At 41.3% G+C, this 24,057-nt stretch overlaps 1 protein-coding gene across 1 annotated transcript in view; it reads left to right on the top strand.

The window, feature by feature from the left end:
- The first annotated feature begins 6,266 nt into the window (after positions 1 to 6,266).
- LOC138265570 (carboxypeptidase B-like) overlaps positions 6,267 to 24,057 on the top strand; it is a 62,308-nt gene continuing 44,517 nt past the window's right edge. Inside the window, exons 1-3 of the mRNA XM_069213394.1 lie at positions 6,267 to 6,378; positions 7,289 to 7,364; positions 22,100 to 22,224. Of these exons, the coding sequence (XP_069069495.1) occupies positions 6,314 to 6,378; positions 7,289 to 7,364; positions 22,100 to 22,224 (266 nt within the window). The 5' untranslated portion in view covers positions 6,267 to 6,313. The remainder of the gene's footprint in view (positions 6,379 to 7,288; positions 7,365 to 22,099; positions 22,225 to 24,057) is intronic.

Raw genomic sequence — 24,057 nt, 5'->3', positions numbered from 1 at the left:
TAAGACTGAACCAATTGTGATATTTCAGCTTGCCAGCTGTAATCCTCTATCTTTTTAATATTTTCATGACACGCATTTAAATAGACTGAAGTTTGATTGGTAATAAAATTACTTGACTTCAATCACTGATTCCTGGTCCTTTTTGTGTGGCCAAAAAGGCTACACAAATTTTTTATTGTTTATTATTGTTAACTCATTTGACGTTTCCGTCAAATTAAAAAGATCCATCATATGAAAGATTGTAAATCATGCTCCTGCACGTTCTCACAACCAAGGACCAAAATTCTCTTAGAAATAAATCTGCAGTATGACACCCAACCTAGCCCAGCCCCACAGATGAAATATTGATGCCATGAGGATAAGGCTGTAGCTAACCATATAAAATAAAGCTTCTTCATGAAATTTTAAATGTATTAGGCCAAAGATCTTTAAAAAGAATGTGGAGAAGTGTAATTTTTTCAAAATACTGCTAACTGAAATTTCATTTACACATTGCAGATGGGCTCTCCAATATACGGTGGGAAAAATGCCTCTTGCTTTAAATAAAATGGCTTGCAATATTTATTATAGACCAAAATAAATTGTTCAAAGATATATGCTTCCCTTGTGAAGAAGACTTTAACAAAATAATTAGGTGAAAGGGGCAGTTCTAGTCCATGGTGCCCTAAACAATTAGTAATAGCCAAGAAAATCCTCATACACAACCAGTGAAAGAAACTGCATATTACAATTTCAATTCAATCATTAATTAATAGCTGTGTTTCAACTTTTACTCCCAATAAAATTCTAAGCATGGTACAGTAGTCTCCAAAGGCCTGTATAAAAGCTTGAAATCACATACACAGACACAAAGACATTTCTAGCCATCATGATCAACGTTAAGGTTGAAAAGGAGAAGAAGTAGTATGTTGACTCCTTGATAAGTACTTTACTTGTTTGTTCTTAACTTTGAAAGGGATGATATTTGAAAAATTTGGGGCATCTCACTGGGCCTGATTAACAAACATTTTGATACGACCAATCGTGACTTACTGTTATAGCATGGCTGGTCTTATTGAAGTAAATGAGGGTTATTAGTGCGTTATTTATAGAATTGCAGAGAAAGTCAAGTGTGCTACAAGAGTGGGGCTTGATTTACAGTTTCACAGATAGGTTACTCCATAATACATGTGATGGATATGGTGCCCTCCTAATTATGAGTGAATTATACCCTATGGCAATTGTAAGAGGTTGTTAATGATGTCCTTCACGTTTATGACAGAGAACCTGTTTGCCGAACTCAAAATCCGACCCATAGTCAATGCTAAATACTTAATAAATGGACCAATTTTCTCTCTCAGCCTTTTTAAAGCATGTTTTTGTCTTCATTCTGTCTCACTGTTACACACATTTTAACTAATCAAATACTTTCACTCCATTATTTTAACCTATTTGACCCTTCAAACTATAGGCATTTGACCCTTGCATTCACTTCAGCAGGACCCTTGTGCTTCACTTGATCAGATTTATTATGGGATTGATTCAAAACAATTTTGCTGTGAGTACTTATGACATACCCATGTGGTACCCCTGGCACACCATGGAGTCCCAGGAGTAAACTGTAAGTCTCAGGTATCATGCCTGGCTTGCTCCTTGATGCCAGAATTAAGCTTGGAGTTGTACAAATGTGAGTCGCCGTAATGTCTTTATGGATTGCACCCTATGGTTCAAGAGATTTTACTTTGTTTTGTGGTCTGGCAAGCAGAGAGTTAGAACTATACAAATATATTTTTTTCCTCACACATGTAAGTTTGATATATTGTTTAATATTTTGAAAATAACCCCAAAGGTGCTATTGGAACTCAAAGCAAAGTTATCCTTTTTCAGCAGAAATCCTATTAAAACCTTACGCTGGAAGGCATAAACCAAAAAGGAACATGCTTTTAACCAGAGTGCTTCGCACAATAACGTTGTATATTTTGCTACCATGTCTCAGGAAAACACATAAACACAATTGTTGAATATCTAACATATGACAAATGGTATTAAAACACTTACATTTAAAATGCATTTGAAGTGAGTGTTTTAAGGAGACCGCACATTTACATTTTTTTTCATGCAACTCAGCAGAGCAGTCAAAGAAGTAGCACTGTGTTCCGGGAAAGGGAGAGACAGGTACAGCGTCATGCCTACAGAGATATGGTGCTGCTGTTCGATTCCCAAGCTCTGAAATACGTTTTGGCTGACTTCCACCACAGACCCACACACACATACTTTGTACTGGAAGGGTATGCTTCCTGTACCAATACTATACTTTGACTTACTTTCAAACTTTTCACACTTTGGGCCAGATGTAGGAAGCCTTTTGCGCCTCGCAAACTGCTAAAAACACAGTTTGCGAGGCGCAAAAGGCTAAACGCGATGCACAACCGCAAATTGCGAGTCGGTACCGACTCGCAATTTGAGGCTGCGACTCGCAATTAGGAAGGGGTGATCCCTTCCTATTTGCGACCGCATCACCATGCTGAGTTGCTTTGGGACCGCGAATGCGGTCGCAAACCAACTTGCAGTTACCATCCACTTGAAGTGGATGGTAACTCATTCGCAAAAGGGAAGGGGTCACCATGGGACCCCTTCCCCTTTGTGAATGGCAATAAAAATAATTTTTCAGAGCAGGCAGTGGTCCTATGGACCACCGCCTACTCTGAAAAAACAGAAACAAAATGGTTTCGGAATTTTTTCTTTTTGCAGCTCGTTTTCCTTTAAGGAAAACGGGCTGCAAAAAGAAAAAAAAACTGCTTTATTCAAAAAGCAGTCACGGACATGGTTGTCTGCTGTCTCCAGCAGGCCACCATCCCTGTGAGTGCCTGGACTCGCTATGGGGTCGCAAACTGCGTCCCACCTCATTAATATTCATGAGGTGGGTCTTTGCGACCCCATAGCGAGTCGCAGAAGGTGTCTGAGACACCTTTCTGCATCACATTTTGCGAGTTGCAAATTGCGAGTCGCTATTACTCGCAATTTGCAACTCGCAAAATGTTTTGTTGCTACATCTGCCCCTTTGTGTGTGCTGTATATTACAGTACTTATGCATTTGTAGAAAACAACACTTTTCTACTTCTTTGCTCCCCCTCAAAAGGGGGAGGGTAAATCATTGATACAATGCCCTATTAATGTTGTCAGATTAGGTTTTAAAACAAAAATCATGGGTGATTGCATGGTAACGCCAATGTATCAAAAATATGATGCCCCCTTGATGCAAACTAGTGCAAAGAAACATGGCAATTCTTTTGCATTACTTTTAGACACCTTTCCAGCTCAAAACAAGGTTTTTGTTCAAAGATAAATTCAACATCAACGCTATGTGAGGTGTTGTAGCACTTTCGATGCCTTTACACCGGCAAAAGGTGTTGATAAATTTGACCGAAGGTTCTCGTAGAGGCTGCCTAGAATGCCATTTGTGTGTCTACACTTGTTAGAAATGGGGTCTCTGGTTGCCAGTCAGTTTGCACTCTGTCTAAGCAGGGACCCTCACTCTAATCAGGGTAAGGGTGTTACACTCCTAAGAAAACCCCTGCTCACTCTGTGGTAGTTTTGCACAAGCAGTTAGGCTTATCTCAAAAGCAATGACTAATGTATTAGTACCAACACACACAATACTACAGTGAAAACATTACAAAATGGACACCACACCAGTTTAGAAAAATAGGTAATATTTATCTAAATCAAGCAAGACCAAAACAACAAAAATCCAACATACACAAATCAAGATATGAATTTTCAAAGTAAAAAGAGTATTACTCCATTGAAAACAATGGAAACCTTGATTTTACACAAAGTACCTGGTTTGTGTCAAAAATAAAGCTGCACGGCGAGCTTGAATCAGAAAAAGTAGGGGATGCATCAATTCCTTACTTGCAAGTGAGGCCGTGTGTCGTTTTTTCTACAGTTAGGTAGATGATGCATCGTTTTTCTCCCTCGCAAGAGAGCGATGTGTTGATTTTCGGACAGGGCAACTCGGGTCCACACAGGTTCTCGATGACTTTGACGCCCAACGACGATACAAGAGAAATCAGGTCTCACAGTGTTGGAAAACCGCACTGCCTGGGGTTTGCGTCGTTATCAGCAGCTCTAAGTGGATATTACGTCATTTCTCCGGCCATGATGCGTCAATCTCCTAGCCACGATGCAGGTAGAGCGTTGATTTTCAGCCACGTTGCAGGTGCGACATTTAAATTTTCCCTGGACAGTGTTCTGTGTGTGGATTTCAGTCTTTATTCTGCCAACTTCACCTCTCAAGAGCCCATAGACTGGACAGGGTACCACTTGGCAGGGCAGGAGTCTCAGCAGAGAGTCCAGGTGCTGGCAGAGGAAGTCTTTGTTGGCCCTGAGACTTAAAACCAGGAGGCAAGCTAAGTTCAAGCCCTTGGAGATTCTTCACAAGCAGGAATATACCACAAAGTCCAGTCTTTGTCCTTTTTCAGGCAGAAGCAGCAACTGCAGGCCAACCCAGCAAAGAACAGTCACAGGCAAAGGGGCAGTACTCCTCCTCCAGCTGTTCTTCTCCTTGCCAGAGGTTCCTTTTGATTCCACAAGTAATCTAAAAATCAGGACTTTTGGATCCACTACTTATACCCCTTTCTGCCTTCTAAGTAGGCAAACTTCAAAGCAAAGTCTCTGTTGTTCACAAGATCCTGCCTTGCTCAGGCCTGGCTCCAGAATTACATCAGGGGTTGGAGACTGCATTGTGTGAGAGCAGGCACAGCACATTCAGGCCTAACTGACCATCCCTCCCTCCACTCCAGCTCAGATGGCCCATCAGGATAAGCAGGCTGCACCCCATCTCCCTTTGTGTCACTGTTTATAGGGGATTCACAAACAGCCCAACTGTCAGTCTGGCCCAGAAAGGGAATCCACAAGCAGGTTGAGTCACAGAACGGTTTAAGCAAGAAAATGCCCACTTTCTAAAAGTGGCATTTTCAAACTAACAGTTTAGAAACCCACTTTACCAAAAGATGTATTTTTTAATTGTGAGTTCAGAGACCAACTCCACATTTCCATCTGCTCCCAAGGGGAAACTGCATTTAAACGTTACTTAAAGACAGCCCACATGTTAACCTATGAGACAGATAGGCCTTGCAACAGTGAAAACTGAATTTGATAATATTTCACTGTTATGACATGGAAAACACATAGGTACATGTCACACCTTTAACATACACTGCACCCTGCCCTTGGGGCTACATAGGATCTACCTTAGTGGGTGCCTTACATGATAAAAATGGAAGGTTTGGGCCTGGCAAATGGGTAGTCTTGCCAGGTCGAATTGGCAGTTTAAAACTGCACACACAGACACTGCAGTGGCAGGTCTGAGCCAGGTTTACAGGGCTACTCATGTGGCTGGCACAAGCAGTGCTGCAGGCCCATTAGAAGCATTTGATTTACATGCCTGGGCACATCTAGTGCACTTTACTAGAGTCTTACTAGTAAATCAAATATGCCAATTATGGATAAACCAATCACCAATACAATTCACCCAGAGAGCATATGAACTTTAGCACTGGTTAGCAGTGGTAAAGTGCCCAGAGTCCTAAAGCCAGTTAAAACTGGTCAGAGAAAAAAATAGGAGAAAGTAAGCAAAACGTTTGGGGATGACCCTGCGAAAAGGGCCAGGTCCAACAACACCCCTAACACTATGAGCCAGAGTTCAATTGATAAGGGTGATGTCTAAAGATATGAAACATTTCCTGAAGTAATTGATTTGGACACAGAACTGTTGTATGAAATAGCTGTGCATTACTTGACAGGCTCAATTTCATCAGCTAACAAACCTGCATAGTTAAACATTGTTTAGTTAAGATACCTCTTGAATAATTCTTTCCTAAAAAAAGAGAAAGTAGTGAATGCTACTCGTAATGCATTAGGGACGTAGTTAGTAAATTGGCTAAATATGCTACTGCAAATTTTGCGAGTTACCCTCAACCCTACTTTACTGTTGAAAACAATGTTAGGCTTCCCTGTTCTTTTCCATAGTGCTTTAAAAAAACGATCCCCTTTCCTGTGGAGCCTGCCCTCCCTCACAGAGCTTCCACTGCAATAATTTTCAAAATCTTTCGAGAATAGAGACTTAACACGTGCAAGGCCTTTTGCAGATTATGTTAAGGTGAAATAAAACATGGGAACTTCCACTCGCTTTCGCAGGTGTGTACGGTCTCGCTTGGAAAAAGTCAGGGTCAGGCTGATAGTAAACTGGTATTTGTTTAGTTAGGGAAATCGAGCATCAGGCAGGGGTATTTAAGAAGCAAGATGCACAGAAAGAGCCTCAGTGGTCAACATGTGGGCCATATTCCTACTTGTGAGTATTGCAGCTGTGTCTGCGAAACCTGACAACTTCCACAGGTAAGGACTGTGTACATGTCCTAGTACTACACACGTCTGTTTGTTTAATTTGTGGCCTGTTTCTTATATTTTTTACACTTCAAAAACACATTGCATATTACTGCTCTGACAGATAGAAGCTATGTAATGAGCTGACGTTGCATTGGTCTCAGTCACGTGATATTGTATCTCAAAAGAAAGCCAGGCCTTGTCAATGACCCTGTGAGAGGTAATGGCTCAGTAGATCCGTTTTGATGGAGAGCGTCCTGTTCAAGAATTACTACAATCATATTCCTATTTGCTGTTTTTAGGGACATTTGTGGTTGTTAGTTGATGCAGAGGTATGTGCAGCCTTAGAGGTTAGACGAACAGTAAACAAGTATTGGCAAAGTAGATAAGCCTTGACAAACGTGCAATACTTTCAATGTGTTAACTTTTTTTTAAAACATTTGCAATAGGCAAACTTAATCGGCAAGAATATAAAAATATAAAATTGGTGCAGCAGGCCATAAACACCAGCCCTGGTAGCGAAGTACAATCCTTTTCGGGCAGCTGTACACAGGTGGTCAGGGAAAATGCTGTCATTCACAGTGTAAGATAGGCAATAGTTGAACTGGAACACACCCACGTGCCCTACTGCATGCTTTGGTAGGGGAAGCAAAATGTGACTGCCACTTGAACAGACTAGTTGCTGAAGAGTGCTGAAGAGAAGCCTGTATATATGTACATATGCATGTATGTCTTTCTGTGTTATTGGAACTCATGAGATGGTGAGTCAGCTAGAGCTTTCTCTAAGCCAGACCTGAAAAAAATTAATGAGAGGGTAATACAAATTTTAAAGCAAAATCAACATTCACAAGTGCATCTATGAAAAGTGGAGTGATATTTCTACAATGAAATAATATGATTTTTTATTGTGTTAAATCCCCAGGGATAAGGTGTTTCGTGTAACCCCGCAAAATGAAGAAGAGGTAGCATTTGTGACATCTCTGACCAGTTCATTGCAGGTACAGTGTTCTTCTACAGTTACTTCAAAACCACTTACACACCTCAAACAGATGTTCCCCATTATTTTGGGGTTTCCACATGTTTTTAATAGACAGGAGCCCATAGCATGAATATCTGAACTCAGGAGGCCACAATGGTGACCCGGATATTAGGTTGAACATAGAGGCGCGCAAGCGCTGCTTTTCCCACATGTTGGTATGTATCTGGGCTTTTAACCACTCCCACCGCACGCCCATCACTAACACTTGTTCATGGTCTTGTCTTTCAAAAATCCTTTGTTTTCGTTGGAAAAAAGCTTTACGTTTATCCCTCCTTGGGGCAGTTTAGTTACTGCCTTGGACATCGCCTCTTTTACTTGGATAATTGAAGTTTACGACACAGTAAATAAATGTTTATTATACCAAACTGAGTTTTATGAAATAACAATCCTGTGCATGAATGCTCCCACTTGACAAACTGATTGGTCAGATCTTGACTACAAACTAACCACTCAGTTCCACGACTGATCTGTATATTAACCCTAAAGTCTGCAGATGTGACACATTACTATATAACTGAACTTCAAAATGGTATCTACACGTGGGAAGGGCAGCCCAAAGAGAGAATGATCTGCCCTCCACTAAAGCCCTCATTGTGGGTAGTGGGTCCCATACTCACTGAGGCCGCAGCAGTGTATTTGACATTGCCAGGTGTCAGGTTAACTCTGAGTGGAAGCCTGAGGTTTCAATGTAAATTCTCAAGTGAATCTGTAATTTTTAGTACCGATTCTCCGAGAAAGTCCCAGTTCCTTATTGCAGACTTCCCTAGAACTTCCATTTGTTTTAACAGCTGAAATCCCTAGGGGAAACAAGACAGGTTGGATGTTTCCATGTGCCTCTTAATTCTGATGGACCAGATAACCGCTCCAATAAGGATATATGTAACTGTGTCACTTTCACCACTATTTTATAAGCTCAACCCTTTAATTTATCTTTCTTCCAAAACAGTATACAATGAATGCCTGATAGAGAATATTCCAGTGCACCCACATTACTGCCACTGCCACCACGTCAAATTCTGTTTATTACCTTTACCTCAACATTAACTTTACACCTCAATAAACAGAACACTTTTTCCTGATTTTTAGGTCACCACATTCTGCATTTCCAAAATGGACAGTCGATCATTGAATTAAATGCACTGCCACATCTAAAGTATAACTAAAGTAGAAGATTTGAATAGCTGGAAGTTGCAAAGCTCTTAATATTTCTCATTATGTTCTTACTTACTTTGTTACCCCGCATCTTCAACAGCTAGTCACATTGGCTACCCACATTAAGGGACACACCCTAAACTTAGCACCATACACAAATGTGCTCCTGAAATTGCATGTCTCTGCTTTAATTATTCTTGTTTAATTATTTTCTGTCTTATGAAGACAATCACTGCACAAAGGGGTTATGAGTAGCTCTTGACACAGAGACATTTCACATTGAGTTGGAATTTTTAATGCCAAAAACTGCAAAAGCCAAGAAGAACTATGATATCTTCTGTAGCTGTGAACCACAGAACTTAGATTTTTAAAATACTAAACTGGAAATATACATTTTCAGCTCAATAGACTAAAAATGAGAGGTCACTGAAACAATAGCTGCGAGTAAAATGCAAAACTACATTTAAACTAAATAGTGGTTCAATTAGACTGATTATCCAAAGCAAGGGAGAGCTTCAAAGTAACTGACGGTGAGAGATCAAAACACAGGATCACAATTATGCAGTCTGGAGATCCCAGAAATACTACTGTAAAATCCTTCAAGAACTTCAATCTGCACAGTCACTGAGAAGTAAAAGTCCACATTTACAAAATAATTAGAAATCATCATAAACACATTTTCTAAATCAAGGGAACATCTACCAAGAGATTAAAAACTACTCCTCAGGAGGATATCTATTACTATTGTCTGCAAAACTCCAAGGGGCATATTTACTAGAAAGTGGAACAGCGCAGAACTTTAGAAATGCAGGGATGTGCCGTATTTGCAAAAATACAGTGCACCCCTGTGTTTCCCTAGCGCAGGCACTAAATTTAGCTGCCTAGCACGAACACAGGTATTTTTGCACCTTAGTGCAAGGGTGTCTGCGTTGAAGGGAATGATTGTTTATGCACAGGAAGGTGTCCCTTCCGGCATCAAAACAATCTACAATGGTGATTTGTCACTTCTACATGTGCTGCAGAATCATTATTGTTTAATGATTGTTTATGTGCAGGAAGGGACACCTTTCTGGACATAAACCATCGTTCATGACCTTTTGCTCTTTCTACATATGCTGCAGAATGTAGAACAGCATAGAAAAGGAAAATACTCGGGGAAATACAATTATTTCTCCTTGTTGTGCTACTCTAACGAGACCCCTCGGGTGGTGTTAGTTTTTTGCGCTGCCTCAGATTTACAATTTCTTGTAAATTCGAGGCAGTGTCAAAAGTAATGGGTGTTGCGGTGGAACACCCACAACAACACCCATTGCATGCCCCTATGCTGCAGAAAACTGCATTGTGGGGCCCATATTTACAAGGCAGAGTAAGCCATAAAAAGTGGCTTAGCGCCACCTTGTAAATATGGCACAGTGCACAGCACCACCAGAGTGTCACATAACATTTACTTTCAATTACGTTTGGCACGTCAAAGGTACTGGAATTTTACATGGGATCAAGGCCTGATAATAACTGACACATGCAGACAAAAATCTGCATGTTATTCTGCAAAAACCTGGGATAGTTTCTATTTGATACACACACAATACCTTCAAGCCCCAAGGTGTCAGATGTTATTGGGGAAGTTAAACAGTGACTACATCACTAGAGGACAGAATGGCAGTACCATGATTTGGAAAATAGCATGAACCAATAAGAGTTTTCCATTCAGAGGTGACTAACAGAATGGCAGTGCCAAGTTTTCTAAAAATGACGGAGGGGGTCAGAATCTTTTGCATGGTAGCTGATTGGCATTAGTCCACAACCACTTTCATTCAAGACATGCTCTGAAAATTCTACTATTCCCTTATTAAGTACTAGAGTTGGTGGCTCGCAATGTAGAATTTGAATGTCTAAGGTCCAAGATGCCACCCGAGTAGCATACTCTGATCTCACCATAACCTAACCATCACCTAAACTGACTGACCATTACTTCATCTGCCAATTATTTTGACTTGTCACTTTTCTCCTTTTGGGCATGAACAATGGACATGGATTAAGATATGAAATTTTAGCCAGTAGAAGTAATGATCAGATGGAAGTAACTGTCACACAGCGAGGGTTGAAGAACTGCCGCATATTCATGATGTAGGAACCAGTATCTGATTGTTTTAAGGCAGTGGAGGACTCTGGAAGATTTGCGTAGGTGGGTCTACATGAGTGAAACACACATGGGAAGCTAATCATGTGTGACCATCAAACGGGGTCGGACTGGAAACCAAAGCCAGTCCTGCCAACAATGTTTTTATCCCCCAGACACTGCAGGAGGCCTCGAGTAGAATAGGGCCAGAGGGTTCTCATGGTTAGGTCAAGGCAGCCCACCCAGCTCTGAAAGCGGCCCCTTAGACTGCTAAAGTCAGGGTGTGATTCACCTTTGCTTTCACTTGTGAGAATTTTAACAGCACTACGGAAGTTATTGACAAGTATAGAAGCGAATACCTAGTTCTTTATCTCAGAAACTAAATTACATTAAAGTAAATATGTTTGCATGACACTTTATTGCTAGTCTTCAGAGTCATCTATTGCCCAGTTTCTGTGTGTGACATTCTCTTTTTTCGTCAGGCCAACTTTTCGGTACCCTGAAAACATTAAAATGAGAAATCGCATTAAAAACGAAAACTGTAAAACCAGGGAATGTTCATGCATTGTTTTCCTCGTGGTGTAAAATGGCTACGCAAAGTAAAATAATATTTACAGTGCTCGTGGGCTGACAGACGCAGACTGGCCTTTTTAATTATCCTTGGAAGTGGAGGGGGGAGTCACTGACTTCAGCGTGAAATGTAAACAACTGCAATTAATGAGGAGTTTTCTCCTCCCTTGCATCTGTTCTCCAAACCACTCGTGGTTATGAAAAATGTTGAGCTGTTTCCAACAAGGGCACCCCTTCTTGTCTTACAATGCAAACAACTCCAGAGAGAATCACTACAGTTTTAGCAGAGTTGTAGCTAGAGGGTAAATAGGACAACTGGTCTAAGGAAGCAAAGGAGAGCTATGAGGCTTTCACTGGAAACACATGCAAACATGACAGCTCAGCTGTGAAAGAGGAAGTTGACTTTCCGACTCTTAGGCACTGATTAGGAGTACGGGTGGCTGATAAATTACGATACCAGAGGGTACATTATTGATCGGTTGTGATAACTAACACCTTTTGCAAGTTTCTGGAGAATACGATGCACATGTTTAGCACATCAAAGTCCACATGAATCGGTAAGTACCCGTTAAATTTCGGCAGGTTTGACCTACCAAACTTTAACAGAGGTTAAGGTATTGTCAAATACCTTCAATTTTATGATTCCGACTTGTGTGTAACCAGAGGTTTACACACAGGTCAAAAAACACCAATCTTTCCTTAATCAGGCCCTCTACAGAGCAAAAGTACTACAAAGTACTGTAACTAGGTAAATAGTTATGATAGGTAAGTGGCATTGATAGTTATGGTTGGTGCATAGGTTAGGCATGACAGGTAGGTATGGTCGGACTTACGGTAGATGGGGGTGGTAGGGTATGTATGATAGATTAAGTATGGTGTGTAGGTAAATAAGGTATGGTGTATAGGTATAATACGTTATGGGTAGTAGGTTAGGTTTGCAAATTATGGTTAGGTTAGGTATGAACTATATGATGGGTAGGTATTGTTGGTTGATACAGAAGGATACATAGGGTTTGTAGGTATGGTAGTTATGGTTGGCATGAGAGGTAAGAATGGTTAATAGGTAAGTATTATAGGCATGTTAGGTTAGGTGCAGTAGGTATTGTAGGGAGGTTAGGTATGTAGGTTTTATGGGTTGCTCATGGTAGGTAGGTATAGTGTGTTAGGTATGTTAATTTAAGTATGGTGGTAGGTATGATAGGCAGGTAAGGTATGGTGAATATTGTAAGTACATATGGGAAGTGTTTATAGTTTTATGGTAGTTAGGCATAATAGGTAGGTATGGTGGTGATGGTAGGTTTGGTAGTTATGTAAGGTCAGTAGATTGGTATGGTAGGTTAAGTATGTTCTTTATGGTGGGTTAGGGATGTTGGTAGGTATGATGGGTAAGTATGGTAGGTTAGGTGTAGGGGATATGGTAGTTAGGCATAGTATGTATGAGGTTGAATAATGAAATATGATAGTTGAATATGGTAGGTAAATATGGTAGCTATGGTTGGTTAAGTATGGTAGGTTAGGTATGCCAAAATTGCTAAGGAGAGATAACCACTGATCTGTCGATTGTATGTTGTGTGGTATGTACTGTATTTGTGGTGTAATCTAAAGCTGTGTGTAGATTAATTTACACCCCCAGAGAAATGTTTTGTCAGAAGGAGCCAGGAGATGAAGTTTAAATTGTAAGGCTTCAACTTAAAAGAGACACACAGCAACATATTACAGAGGAGATACTTTAGACAATACGTTTGTTGAACGGCCAGTATTTCTGTTGCATCTTAAAGAAAGTTTAGGGGTGCCAAATTCTTAACTTTGTCAAAACAAAGAAATCAATACAGCAATTTAAAGCAATTTAATGTGTAAGGCTGATCAGTGAATAGGATTATGTCTTCAACTTAATGACAGGCTACGTTTTCCAAAGAGCAGGCACTTCCTAAAAAATAAACCCATGTGCCAGTAAGATCAACGAATCAAAGGACACAAAGGCCCTCGATTACATGCTGTAGGTCACATTGATCTGTAGTTTATCAAAAGGACTACTTGATGCCCATCACCAAAGCCTGAAGAGAACACAAATGGGATAATGTAACCATCCACAGAATAGCATGGCCTTGATGGACAGCCTATCCAAGCAATTACAAGTCATGTAAAACACAATATAAAATACCAGTGGCTGAGGGGGCCTAACCCTAAATAATTCCTCTCTTTTTGATTGTTACTGTACTTTGGAGGATTGATGGCACGAGGTCTTCAAAACAGCTAAGGGCTTGTGTTAGTGTGCTCCCATGCACCAATGGAGACAGAACATATGTGTAATCCAGTGAAAACTTGGAGCATAACAGGGCATGCAGTCTTCAGGCCTTGCCCTCTACAGGGCTAAATTGTCAATAAATTATACCCCGATTCTCCATCATCACAAGAGTATTGGTGTCACTAGTGGTGCGAACAAGTGGCAGATATTATGTTGTGTGTAAATCACACATGCTGTCCTTCCCTAATGTGCCTGCTGCTAGACAGGCCATGAATGCAGTTAACGTTTCGAAGACACATTGAAGGATCAACATTAGACGCTTTGCCTAGTTCTATGGTTATAACACCTTCCATTCAAAGACTGACTATCACCCATGACTGATTATGTTGCAATTTTAAAAATATATATATTGGTTTCCCTCAGACCACATTGATTGTGTAAAAACACTCTAGGAAACTTTAGGCCCATAACGTGCATGTTTGAACCATTGAACAGTCTACAGAAGACACACATCTTTGAAATGTCTGGATGCGCAATAAAAAGTGGTCCTGCTGCTGACACGGTTTCTTCACAAAGAGTAAATGCACCAAGATTATTTTCTATAGAGAGGTGTGTCTTTGTGCACTACACAAAGAGTTCATGTATATTTCATACACCTCATGCGAAAGAAGATGGTCTCTTTTTCCCTTCTTCTCTTATTCAGGGATGTGAAAAGTTACAACGTTTTTTCTGACACCCATCTAGTATTTCTTAAAAAGTATTAAAAATATAAGAAGATAGCGAAATTCCATAGCTAACTCGTTTTCAGCAGTTTCCCTCAAAAGTGTAAAATCTCCTGGAACGATATGCTAAGTGAGGTATTCTCTCATGCAGAAACGCTTTCTTAGAAAATGGGCTGGGACGTAAACCTTAGCCGGACGACGAGCAGACATTTCCAATGGCGAGGTGAAGTCAATAATCGTGAAAGTCACAAAAGTCGCTCATTTAAAATAAACACTTTGTACAACTCAGTTCTTAATGGCATGGTAGGTAGAGTATGTAGGCATATATTGTAGATTATGTAAGGGAAGAATGGTATTTTATATAGGAATGGTAGGTCAGATAGGTAGGCGTGACAAATTAGGTAGGTAAGATGGTATGGTTATGGTGGATGTGGTAGGTAAGTGTGATAGCAATGATAGGAAGGTATGGTAGGCATGTTTGTAATGGTAGTTCAGGTATGGGAGGTAGGTACGGTAACTTATGTAAGGAAGGTATGAAAAATAGTTAGACATGGGAAGTATGGTAGGCAGGTATAGTAGTTAGATAGGTATGGCAGGTTAGGTGTAAATCGACAACCATCATTATTGGTGATTTGTTGCACACCTGATTTCTAAATGGTCTGCTAATGTGTAATGCCTCATCTCAACATGAAGAAGTGCCCAATTCCCTTTCTCCAGAAATAATATCGTTAGCACATTTATTCAATTGCAGGTGTTTCTGTAATTGGAATGAGGACTGAATATGTGAGATTTATTTTATGGTCACAATAGCAAAGGCTGAACTGGTCAGTGACGATTTTCTAAATGAAATGAGCCATCTATAATATATGACAGGTAGCCCATTTATCTAGGGTGCGTCAAGGGCCCAGTAACTTAAATTACATTTAATATTTCTTGCCTGTCAAATCCCTTAAAATCCCATCTGAGTTTCAAGTAGTTTGTGGTTTTCCTTGACCAATAACGTCCCTTTCCAAGTTTTCACTCTGAGAAATACCGAAAGGGGGAGCATATTGTTTTTTTTTTTTTCAATACAACTACATCTTAATATTTTTAAAGGGCAACTTTTGTAATCTAGGAGTCAAAAGACACAAGATACAAACATAGCAAGCCTTGGCAGAGCTAAATTGTCTCGACTGGACAATTGGCTTTGTCATTTTTTTGTTTTTTGATTTGGTAAATCGCTATTCTTTGATTTCCTTTACCAGTGCTTGTTCAATTGCGGCAGAGCAACATTAAAGCGAGGCTAATGCCGTTCTTAAAAGGACAAGTTTTTAATCTTGTACAACTCCAAGTTGCGGTCACTTTGTGTGTGCATGCTTCAATTAGAGGCAATGCGACATCCCTCTTGGAATGAAATCAGGATACAACAAATACCAATTCAAGGTGGACACACCAGACACGTTTACATGCAACTTGACGGCTGCCTTAAATGGTACAAATATAAATAGAGTATCATTTCAAGGTGGTTGTAGATATTACCTTTCAAAATGTTTTTGTAATACCTGCAGGTGACAGAAATACGCCAAACCAGAGGGTGTGAAAGCAGAGAGTCATATCAATGGGCAGCGAGAACCCAGAATTGAGGACCTCAGATCAATATGTCAGAATGTGTTGTTACTTACCGGTAATCTTCATTACCCTGATTAAGGTCCTCCTTATCCCAGCCATTACACTATGAGGCAGTTCTGCCACCCAACAGGCACCCTAAGATGCTAGTACTTTTTTATTTCAACCGCATAAAGGCTCCTTCAACCCACCTCCATGTCTGCTAGTAACAAGTACAGAAACAACAACAGAGGGGGAAGGGAGGGGACAAGACTGGGATGATGAAGACCTTAATTGGGGTAATGAAGATTACCAAATAGCAACAGCACATTTCCCCCTCATGGGTCCTCCTCGTCCCTGTCATTACAGTATGAGTACCTCGGAAGCCCAAAAACAAGAAATAAGCTTGAGATAGTATGAAACCCAATTTTAATAAATCAAACTCATGACATTGCTGCCTTCACAACACCAACAACAAAATTATCCATCAAAGCATGCAAAGTATCCAGTCAATAGTGCTTAATAAAAGTGTGATGTGACAGCCAGGTGGCAGCCCTGCAGATTTCCCATAGGGAAACCCCTGCAACCTCAGCCCATGAAGTAGAACAGATTTGGTATAAGGCCCCTGAAACTGAACAGGAGGATCCAGAAGCAAGGATTTATAGAATTGACAAACCACCTGCCTCACCTATCTTCTGAGTGTAGAGGAAGCAACCTTTTTCTCTTTAGTAACCCTGCCAAAAGAGACAAATAGAGCAGGAGAAAGGAAAAAAAAATCCCTAATGCACTGCAAAAAGACCTATAGAGCCCTTCGAACATCCAAAGAGGAGGGGACCATATCTTCACCAGGAAATTCAGGAAGAATAATCTCTGTTGCAAATGGAAATGTGAAGAAACCTTGGAAACAAAGGCTGGATCTAACCTCAGAATCCCTATATCAGGCAGAATTTGTAGCCTTGGATGGGACATCCTTAAAGCTCCCCACTCACCCAATCTCTGAGCCAAAGTAATGGCGAGATAAAAAGCTGTTTGGGCAGATGACCACATAAATTCAGCCTCAAGCAAAGGTTCAAAAGGGCCAGTTGGAGACCCTGAACAACAGTAGGTAATTCCAGGTAGGAACAAGTACTGAGAACACTGAGCACCAAAGCAGAAAAATGTTAACAAACATGCCAACCAACAAACTGTAATAGCAGCCCACTGAGCAGTCAAAGTAGAGGGGGGAAATCCTTTAAAATGTCAAAAACATCCATCAGAAACTTAGGAATTTGAACCGGATCCCCTGAAACCAGATTCATTATCTCAGCCGCACACCACTTCACAAAGGAGACCCAGTTTTGAATATAAGACTTAAGAGTGGAATTTTTATAGGACTTCTGAATATCCTCTGCCAACAGGGAAGGGCAGCTCATCATCTCCAAGGCTAAGCACTCAAGAGCCAAGCCATCAATTTCAGTTGACGGAGGCAGGACAACGACAAAACTGGAAACAGAAGAGGTGACAGGATCATTGACAACCTGACAAAGTTGTCCCAGGAAAACTGAAGCAACAGACTGACCCAATGGTGATGAGGCCAAAATGGGGCACTCAAGATCACCCAAAAAAATTCCACTGGAATATTCTGCAGCACCCTTGGGAGGAGGGGCTTTGTAGGGAACACATACAGCAGACCTGAGGTCCAAGGAATCAAAACAGCATCCACTGCCCAAGCCTGAGGATAAACCACCTCTGAGCAGAAACTCATAAGGAGGGCATTGTGGGGAGAGGCAAAGAGGTCAATCCACAGGTCCTCGAACAGGAGGCAAATGTCTCTGAAAATAGGCCTTGATAGAGCGGAAAGGACAGAGGAGGGTAGATTGCGTCTCAAACTGTCAGCATGATAATTGATCTGACCCTGGATGTAAATGGCCCTCATTGCTGAGATGAGTCACCCCCACTAACAAATCAGGGAGGCTATATGATTCAGAGTGGCGCTCCGCTTACCTCCATTGCGATACAAGTAGCAATGAGCCACCTTATTGTCGATACGTATCAGTAGATTTGCCCCAGTAACTGGGTCTGAAACACATGAAATACCTCCGAAACTGCTACCAATTCCCGCCATTTTTTGAAGCGAACCCTGTCCCTCTGGGACCATTGAGCCATGCTTTCAAAGTTCCCAGAGTGGCTTCCCAAGCCCACATACTGGCAGACGTTGTCAGTCAGAATGGAGAAGGGAGATGAAAACTGACACCCTTCTACCAGTTGGGAGTTTGCGGCCACCAACCCAAGTACTGATTCAGATCAGGAAAAAGGGGAACAGGGAAGTTGAAATATGTGAGGGATTGATCCCAGTGGGACAAGAGATGAATGATGAGAGGTTTTAGATGTAGACAAGCACAAGGAACACCCACAGTGGTGGAAGACATCAATTCCTGGACCCTCAGCCAAAACCTACCTGGGGCAGACTGCTGGGACAAGAGAAGCATCAGGAGTCTTTGCAGACTCCCCCTCCGAGCGAAAGGTAGGAAAACTTTCCCTGTCTGAGTGTCGAATATCACTCTGATAAACTGCAACCGTTGGACAGGGGGCAGATGTGATTTTCCAAGGTTAAGTCTGATTTCCAACTGCTGTTGTAGAGCAACTACTGCCTCCACGTCCATCAGAGCCTTAGAAAGAGAGGAAGCACAGATTAGACAATCCTCAAGATATGGAAAAACTGAGAACCCATGAAGCTGCAAAACAGCCACAGACAATTCTTTGGTGAAGGTTCGAGGAGCAGTCGACAGACCAAATGGGAACACTTGGAACTGAAAATTAACATTGTTCACTGCAAATCAAAGAAAGTGCTGGCTGTCTGCATGGATGGGAATGTGAAAATAAGCATCCTCTAAATCCAAAGTTACCAAAAAATCACCCTTCTGGATGAGAGGAATGATGAACTGCAAAGTGTTCATCCAAACTGATCGACTTTAACCAATCTGTTGAGAGCCTTTAAATCCATTGGCTGGGAGGAGCCATCTCGCATGTGGGCAGAGAAAAGAATGGAGTCGAACCTAACTCCGTCCTCTGCATGTGGCACTCTGATGATTGCCTTCTTGGTGAGGAGATTCTCAACCCATGACATCATAGCATCTCGTTTTTCGATGCCTTTTGATAATTGGGCTTCCCAAAACTAGCCCATCGGGGGAGGATCAACTAAGGAGATCCGAAAACCTTGGCTGATGATTGATAAAACCCACTGGTCTGAAATCAGCTGGAGCCACTGCTCTTGGAAACCCGAAGTCTAGCCCCAACTCTGGGATAGTCCTTTCTGACCAGACCCACTGTGTCTGTTGATTCTGGGGTCGGGTTTTATTTGCAAATGCAGCTCTCTGACCATGAGCCTGGCCTGGAAAGAGATGTGAAGGCACAGTCCCACCTGAAATTCTATTTGATGAAAAAGGACTTATTTTTTGGATTGAATGAAAAGGCTTTAAAATATTATTTACTTCAGCTGATCGCTGCACCATAGCATTCAAATCATCCCCAAACGACTTAGGACCCTCAAACAGCAATGTATGGATCAATGGCTTCTGAACCACTTCCATGAGTGGGCTTCCTCGTGTTTTAGCTCACAGGGACCTACAACCTGCCACAGCTGCCCCTGAAGAGGCGGAAAAAGTCCACAAAGTATCAAAAGTGGCATCAGAAAGGAACTAAGCCAACACTTCCATATGAGCCAGGAAATGTGTAGGATCCCCCTGTTCCTGAAGGTGTTCATACAATCTCTCAAAGTCTTTAATGAGAACCTGGGATGCATAGGCTAAATACGTACTAGCCTGTATACCAAAAGTAGAGGCTGCATAAGCCCTCTTCAGGGCTGCCTCATCCTTCTTCTCAACTGGATCCAAAAGGGTCACCTCCTCATGTGACAGAGAGGAGCAAGATGCCATGGAAGACAAAATGGAGTTCACTTTTGCTGTTTGTGGGAACTGATCTTCAAACCAAACCAGGAGATACCTCTTGCTCAAAAGACGGGGAATGATTTGCTTATCAATATCTTTCCATCCTTTGCAAGGATGTCTTTTATAAGATCATGCATAGGCAAATCATTCACCACAGAAGAACTGTACTGTGAATAAAGCCACTTGTCCACCAGGGCTTTTGGTTTAAAACCAAGAATTTCGCAAATATGTGCCAACATATCAGAAAATTCCTTCCCCTGCACCTATTTGACCTTAGGGGGCTTGTCTATATCCTCATCAATATCTCTCTTCTGCTTTTTAGCTCGTGGGTCATATACAGCTGCCTGAACCGTATTCTTAGTAAGGTCTTGTAAATTAGATCTGGCAAACTGCAGCAAACCCTCCTCTTCAATCTCCTGTACATGCTTCCTTTTAAAAGCAGCTTTACTGGGCGCAGTGGCAGAGACATCAACAGGCTCCATCGAAAGCAACCTCAGAAATTAACTGCCGACAAACCAAGCGGGAAGTCTGCCATGCTAAAGGCACCACATCCCATTTATACCTGTTAATAAGAAACCAAGTCTCATACAATGAATACAAAGAATACTTAAAATCAGATTGGCTTCTCCTGCAAACAGGCCCTCAGCACTCGGATGGTCCACCCGCGGACTACAGACAATGCTCCCCATCCCAGCCAAGCACATGTATGGGGGGCACAGCCATGGGCGGTGCAGAAAAAACAATGTGCCTTGCCATACGCCTCGTGATATGGGAAACATAGCGTAAACGTGGCTGAACTGCATCAGTAATTAATAGAAATGTCAGAAATGCAGAGCATACTCATAAAATAAGGACTGTAAGCACCGGTAAATCTTACAGTACACTAGAGCTTTCTCGTACCTGTCTTCAGACAGGGAAACAAGCAGACGTGGAGGTGGGTGGGGCCTTTATTCGGTTGAAATAAAAAAGTACTAGTGTGTTAAGATGATTGTCGGGAGGCGAGACCCCCTCATATTGTAATGACTTGGAGATCCTATGAGAGACTACTGAGAGATGCGGGGGTGGGGAGCACTCCATAAAACGATCAGGGCTTGGGAATCAGAAGAAACAGAGAGAGTGGGAAAATATGGCAGAGCATTGCTAAGGCATCACATGTTTCCTGTTATCCTGGAAGGTTGACGACGGGGTCCGATTCATTAATACCAGGCATTATCTCCTTGAGAGATAACACAAATTACAAGTTAACTCCTCAGGAATGGACATTAGCCATCACCCCCAGGATACCAAGCATAATTTCACATGTTTTCCCACTTCCAGGGTAATAATTGCCCCACATTCACAATTCACAAATTTGCAAGTATTTACCATCTGAAACAATAGATAAATATTATGGGAGCTTTTTATTCTGCCTCTGGGGGGTATTTAAGGGCATGGGGACTGCGGTAAGGCAGGTTCTTTTTTACTTCAGCTAGGGGGAGTTTCTTCTGCTCCCCCGGCCACAACAACTGGATGCAGCTCATGCAGTTCCACAGGCAAGTCATTTTGAGTCTGGAGTTTGCAAACCTGATAATTAGGGAACCAGATGCACTGAAATAGACATAGTTGACCAGAGCAGTATTAACACAACTGTGTTCAACTCATAACGAGGCTCTAAGAGAGAGTGGCAGAGGAAGAGGGACAACAACTAGTCTCTTATAAACTGCGACGTAAGAACACTGGATAGAAAGTGTAGTGAGAGATACAGGAAGCATGAGGGTAAAGAGCCAAACTGAAATGATCCAAAATGTGATTGAGAATACCTGAAGCTACCGGGTAAAACAAAACAAACTCAAGACAATGGTTAAAGTGGGATAACCTGCTTTGCGCTTTCAGTATATGTTACGGTATATTGGATAAAATGTGTCTTTTGCTGACAGCCTACGCTAAAGCTGCTTGTGGGTGAGACCTAAAATGCATTTTGGTGTCGATAATACAGTATAGCATTCTATATGAATACAAAACATAGAGAACAAAAATACTCTTTAAATTGAAAATGCCTATTTGGTTGACCATGGGTCTTTGTTAATTTATGTGTCATTATTCCAATACTTCTAGGCCTGGAAAATGTATTTCTCCTTCATGTAGCTGATCTGTTTGACTCCACCTTAAATAATCATGTAATAATCATCGGGTATTAATGGCTCCCTTTAATTGGCTTTTATTCCTTGCTTCGATGTGTTCAGGCCTTACGAGTATCCAATGGAAGTATTCATACACCATTAAATTATATATGATCATATCATAGATTAATAGGTTATCATACAGAATTTAAATTATTCATGTAATTTGATCATAATAATTTTTATTCTTTAATCGTGTTTTTGGCCTTCTGAACAGGTTGACTTCTGGCACCCAGAATCTGTTGAACTTATAAAAACAGGAATTAATGTGGACTTCCACGTCGAAGCACGTAAAACCTACAGAGTGGAGAGAATTCTTGCAGAAAGTGGAATAACATACAAGTAAGCTCTTCTTTACATTTCATTTTAATCACGTTTTTTCCTTTCAAAATGTTATTAGATTCTCTGTAACTGTTCCTACAGCTACTGCAGTTAGAAATCACGGCTTCCTGTTTGCTGCTATATAGACAGTGGCTACTTTGCCACATGGTACAGTTTTCAGTAACATGGCTCAGGTTGTAAGTGATCTATGTAACCATTGTTTAAAACTGTAGACTTTAGTGACTTTTGAAAACGTTGCAGGTAACATTTCTACTTTATCACCGACTTCTGCCAGCTCTACATTATTTTGATATCGAAGAAAGTTAATAAGGTTTTTAGGCAGTTGAAAGTCTTATAAGAAGTAGATTACTACCACGCGCATTGATGGACTCCTAATGATAGTATAACTCTGTAACAGTTTAATCATAAGAATCTATGTATTTTAAGTCTCCTTAATATTCGTGGTGTAATAGTGCTTTGCATGCACACATAGAACAGAGATATCACTAAAGCATCGACATTCTCAATCCTTTCATCGAGGTGAACATTTCCATATGGCTGGAATTGTTGAAGGAATCACATTTTGCAGTAAACAGCAGTAACTCTGAAAAAAATTGGGGTAGACATAGAAACTGTGCTAACAATTTTAATCTTTATTTTGATGACTCTTAACAGTAGCAAGCAAGTGTCAGGATTCAAACAATTGTAGTTTAAGAGGAAGTCTTAGCAAGATATTTGCATTTTATTGCTTTCTACAGTGGCCCGAATATGTTATAAATGAACACCCACCCTTCAGAAGATCCCCAGAATATATACAAATAATTTTCTTTGGGGACATAACAAATTCAAACAATGACAACAATCTGATGTTCTGGTTTAGGCTAGTCAGATTCAGGTTACTTACATGTTTTTATTAATTGTCTATTGCAACAAAAACATACCAAGTAAAAAGAAAAAAATAAGACAACAAAATCGGCAGGCAGTGTACGTGGAGGCAATATCATTCACAAGTGGAATGGATGGCAGTTCTGGAGCCATCACCACGAAGAAGAAGAACATAAGCCCATTGTAGGATCCAACCCTTCCATAAAGCTAATATACTACCCACCATCACCGTCATCGAGGCGCCCATTAATTCCCAGACGTGCTAAGGTTTACTCAGACATTCTGTGCTGCAACTGTCACAGAAACCACACTCCTTCAACAACAGGCGTACCTAGCCTATGCCATGACCAATGAGGCAGCAGCAGGCAAAAGGACCTCTGAGACTGAGCCGTCCAAGATAATATGACCCTTGTGGATCACTCGAGGTCAAACCGTCATGATGGCGCCCCATGCAGGCAGGATCAGTACCTTCTGCACTCATCTGGGACTTCCCTGTGAAGAGGCAAGACCACACCAAATGCAAAAAGCCAGCGTTCTCAGCAGCACATCGAGGGCACCACTCAGGGAATATGGCTTGAATGCGCTGAAGAGTAAGGTAGACCTGATGTAGATAATAAAATGGAATGCAATTGAAGCATGCATTTCAGGACACCTTCGAGGTGCACTCCAGAATCCTCCTCCAAGTCCAATTAGTCAGCAGTGACCCAATATCCATGTCTCAACACATGCAGGGCTCCATAAGATCTAGTCGGTTCCTCTGCATGAGAGCCCTACACAGCAGAGTGACAAACTTTGTCTGACTTGTGATGAGAAAGAGAAGGCGTAGACAATCGTGCTTCGGAGGCTTCACCAGCCCTAAACTCCACCACATGTGAATCCCGTGCAACAGTGTGCTGTGCAACAAGAATTGCCACCTGGGATGTCCTAGAACACCCAAAGAGTCAAGAAGAAACACAAATCACCACCTAT

Source organism: Pleurodeles waltl, chromosome 11 (assembly GCF_031143425.1).
Source record: "Pleurodeles waltl isolate 20211129_DDA chromosome 11, aPleWal1.hap1.20221129, whole genome shotgun sequence".
NCBI lineage: Eukaryota > Metazoa > Chordata > Amphibia > Caudata > Salamandridae > Pleurodeles > Pleurodeles waltl.
Note: the sequence above shows the minus strand (reverse complement) of the source record. Positions and strands in the feature narration are given on the sequence as shown.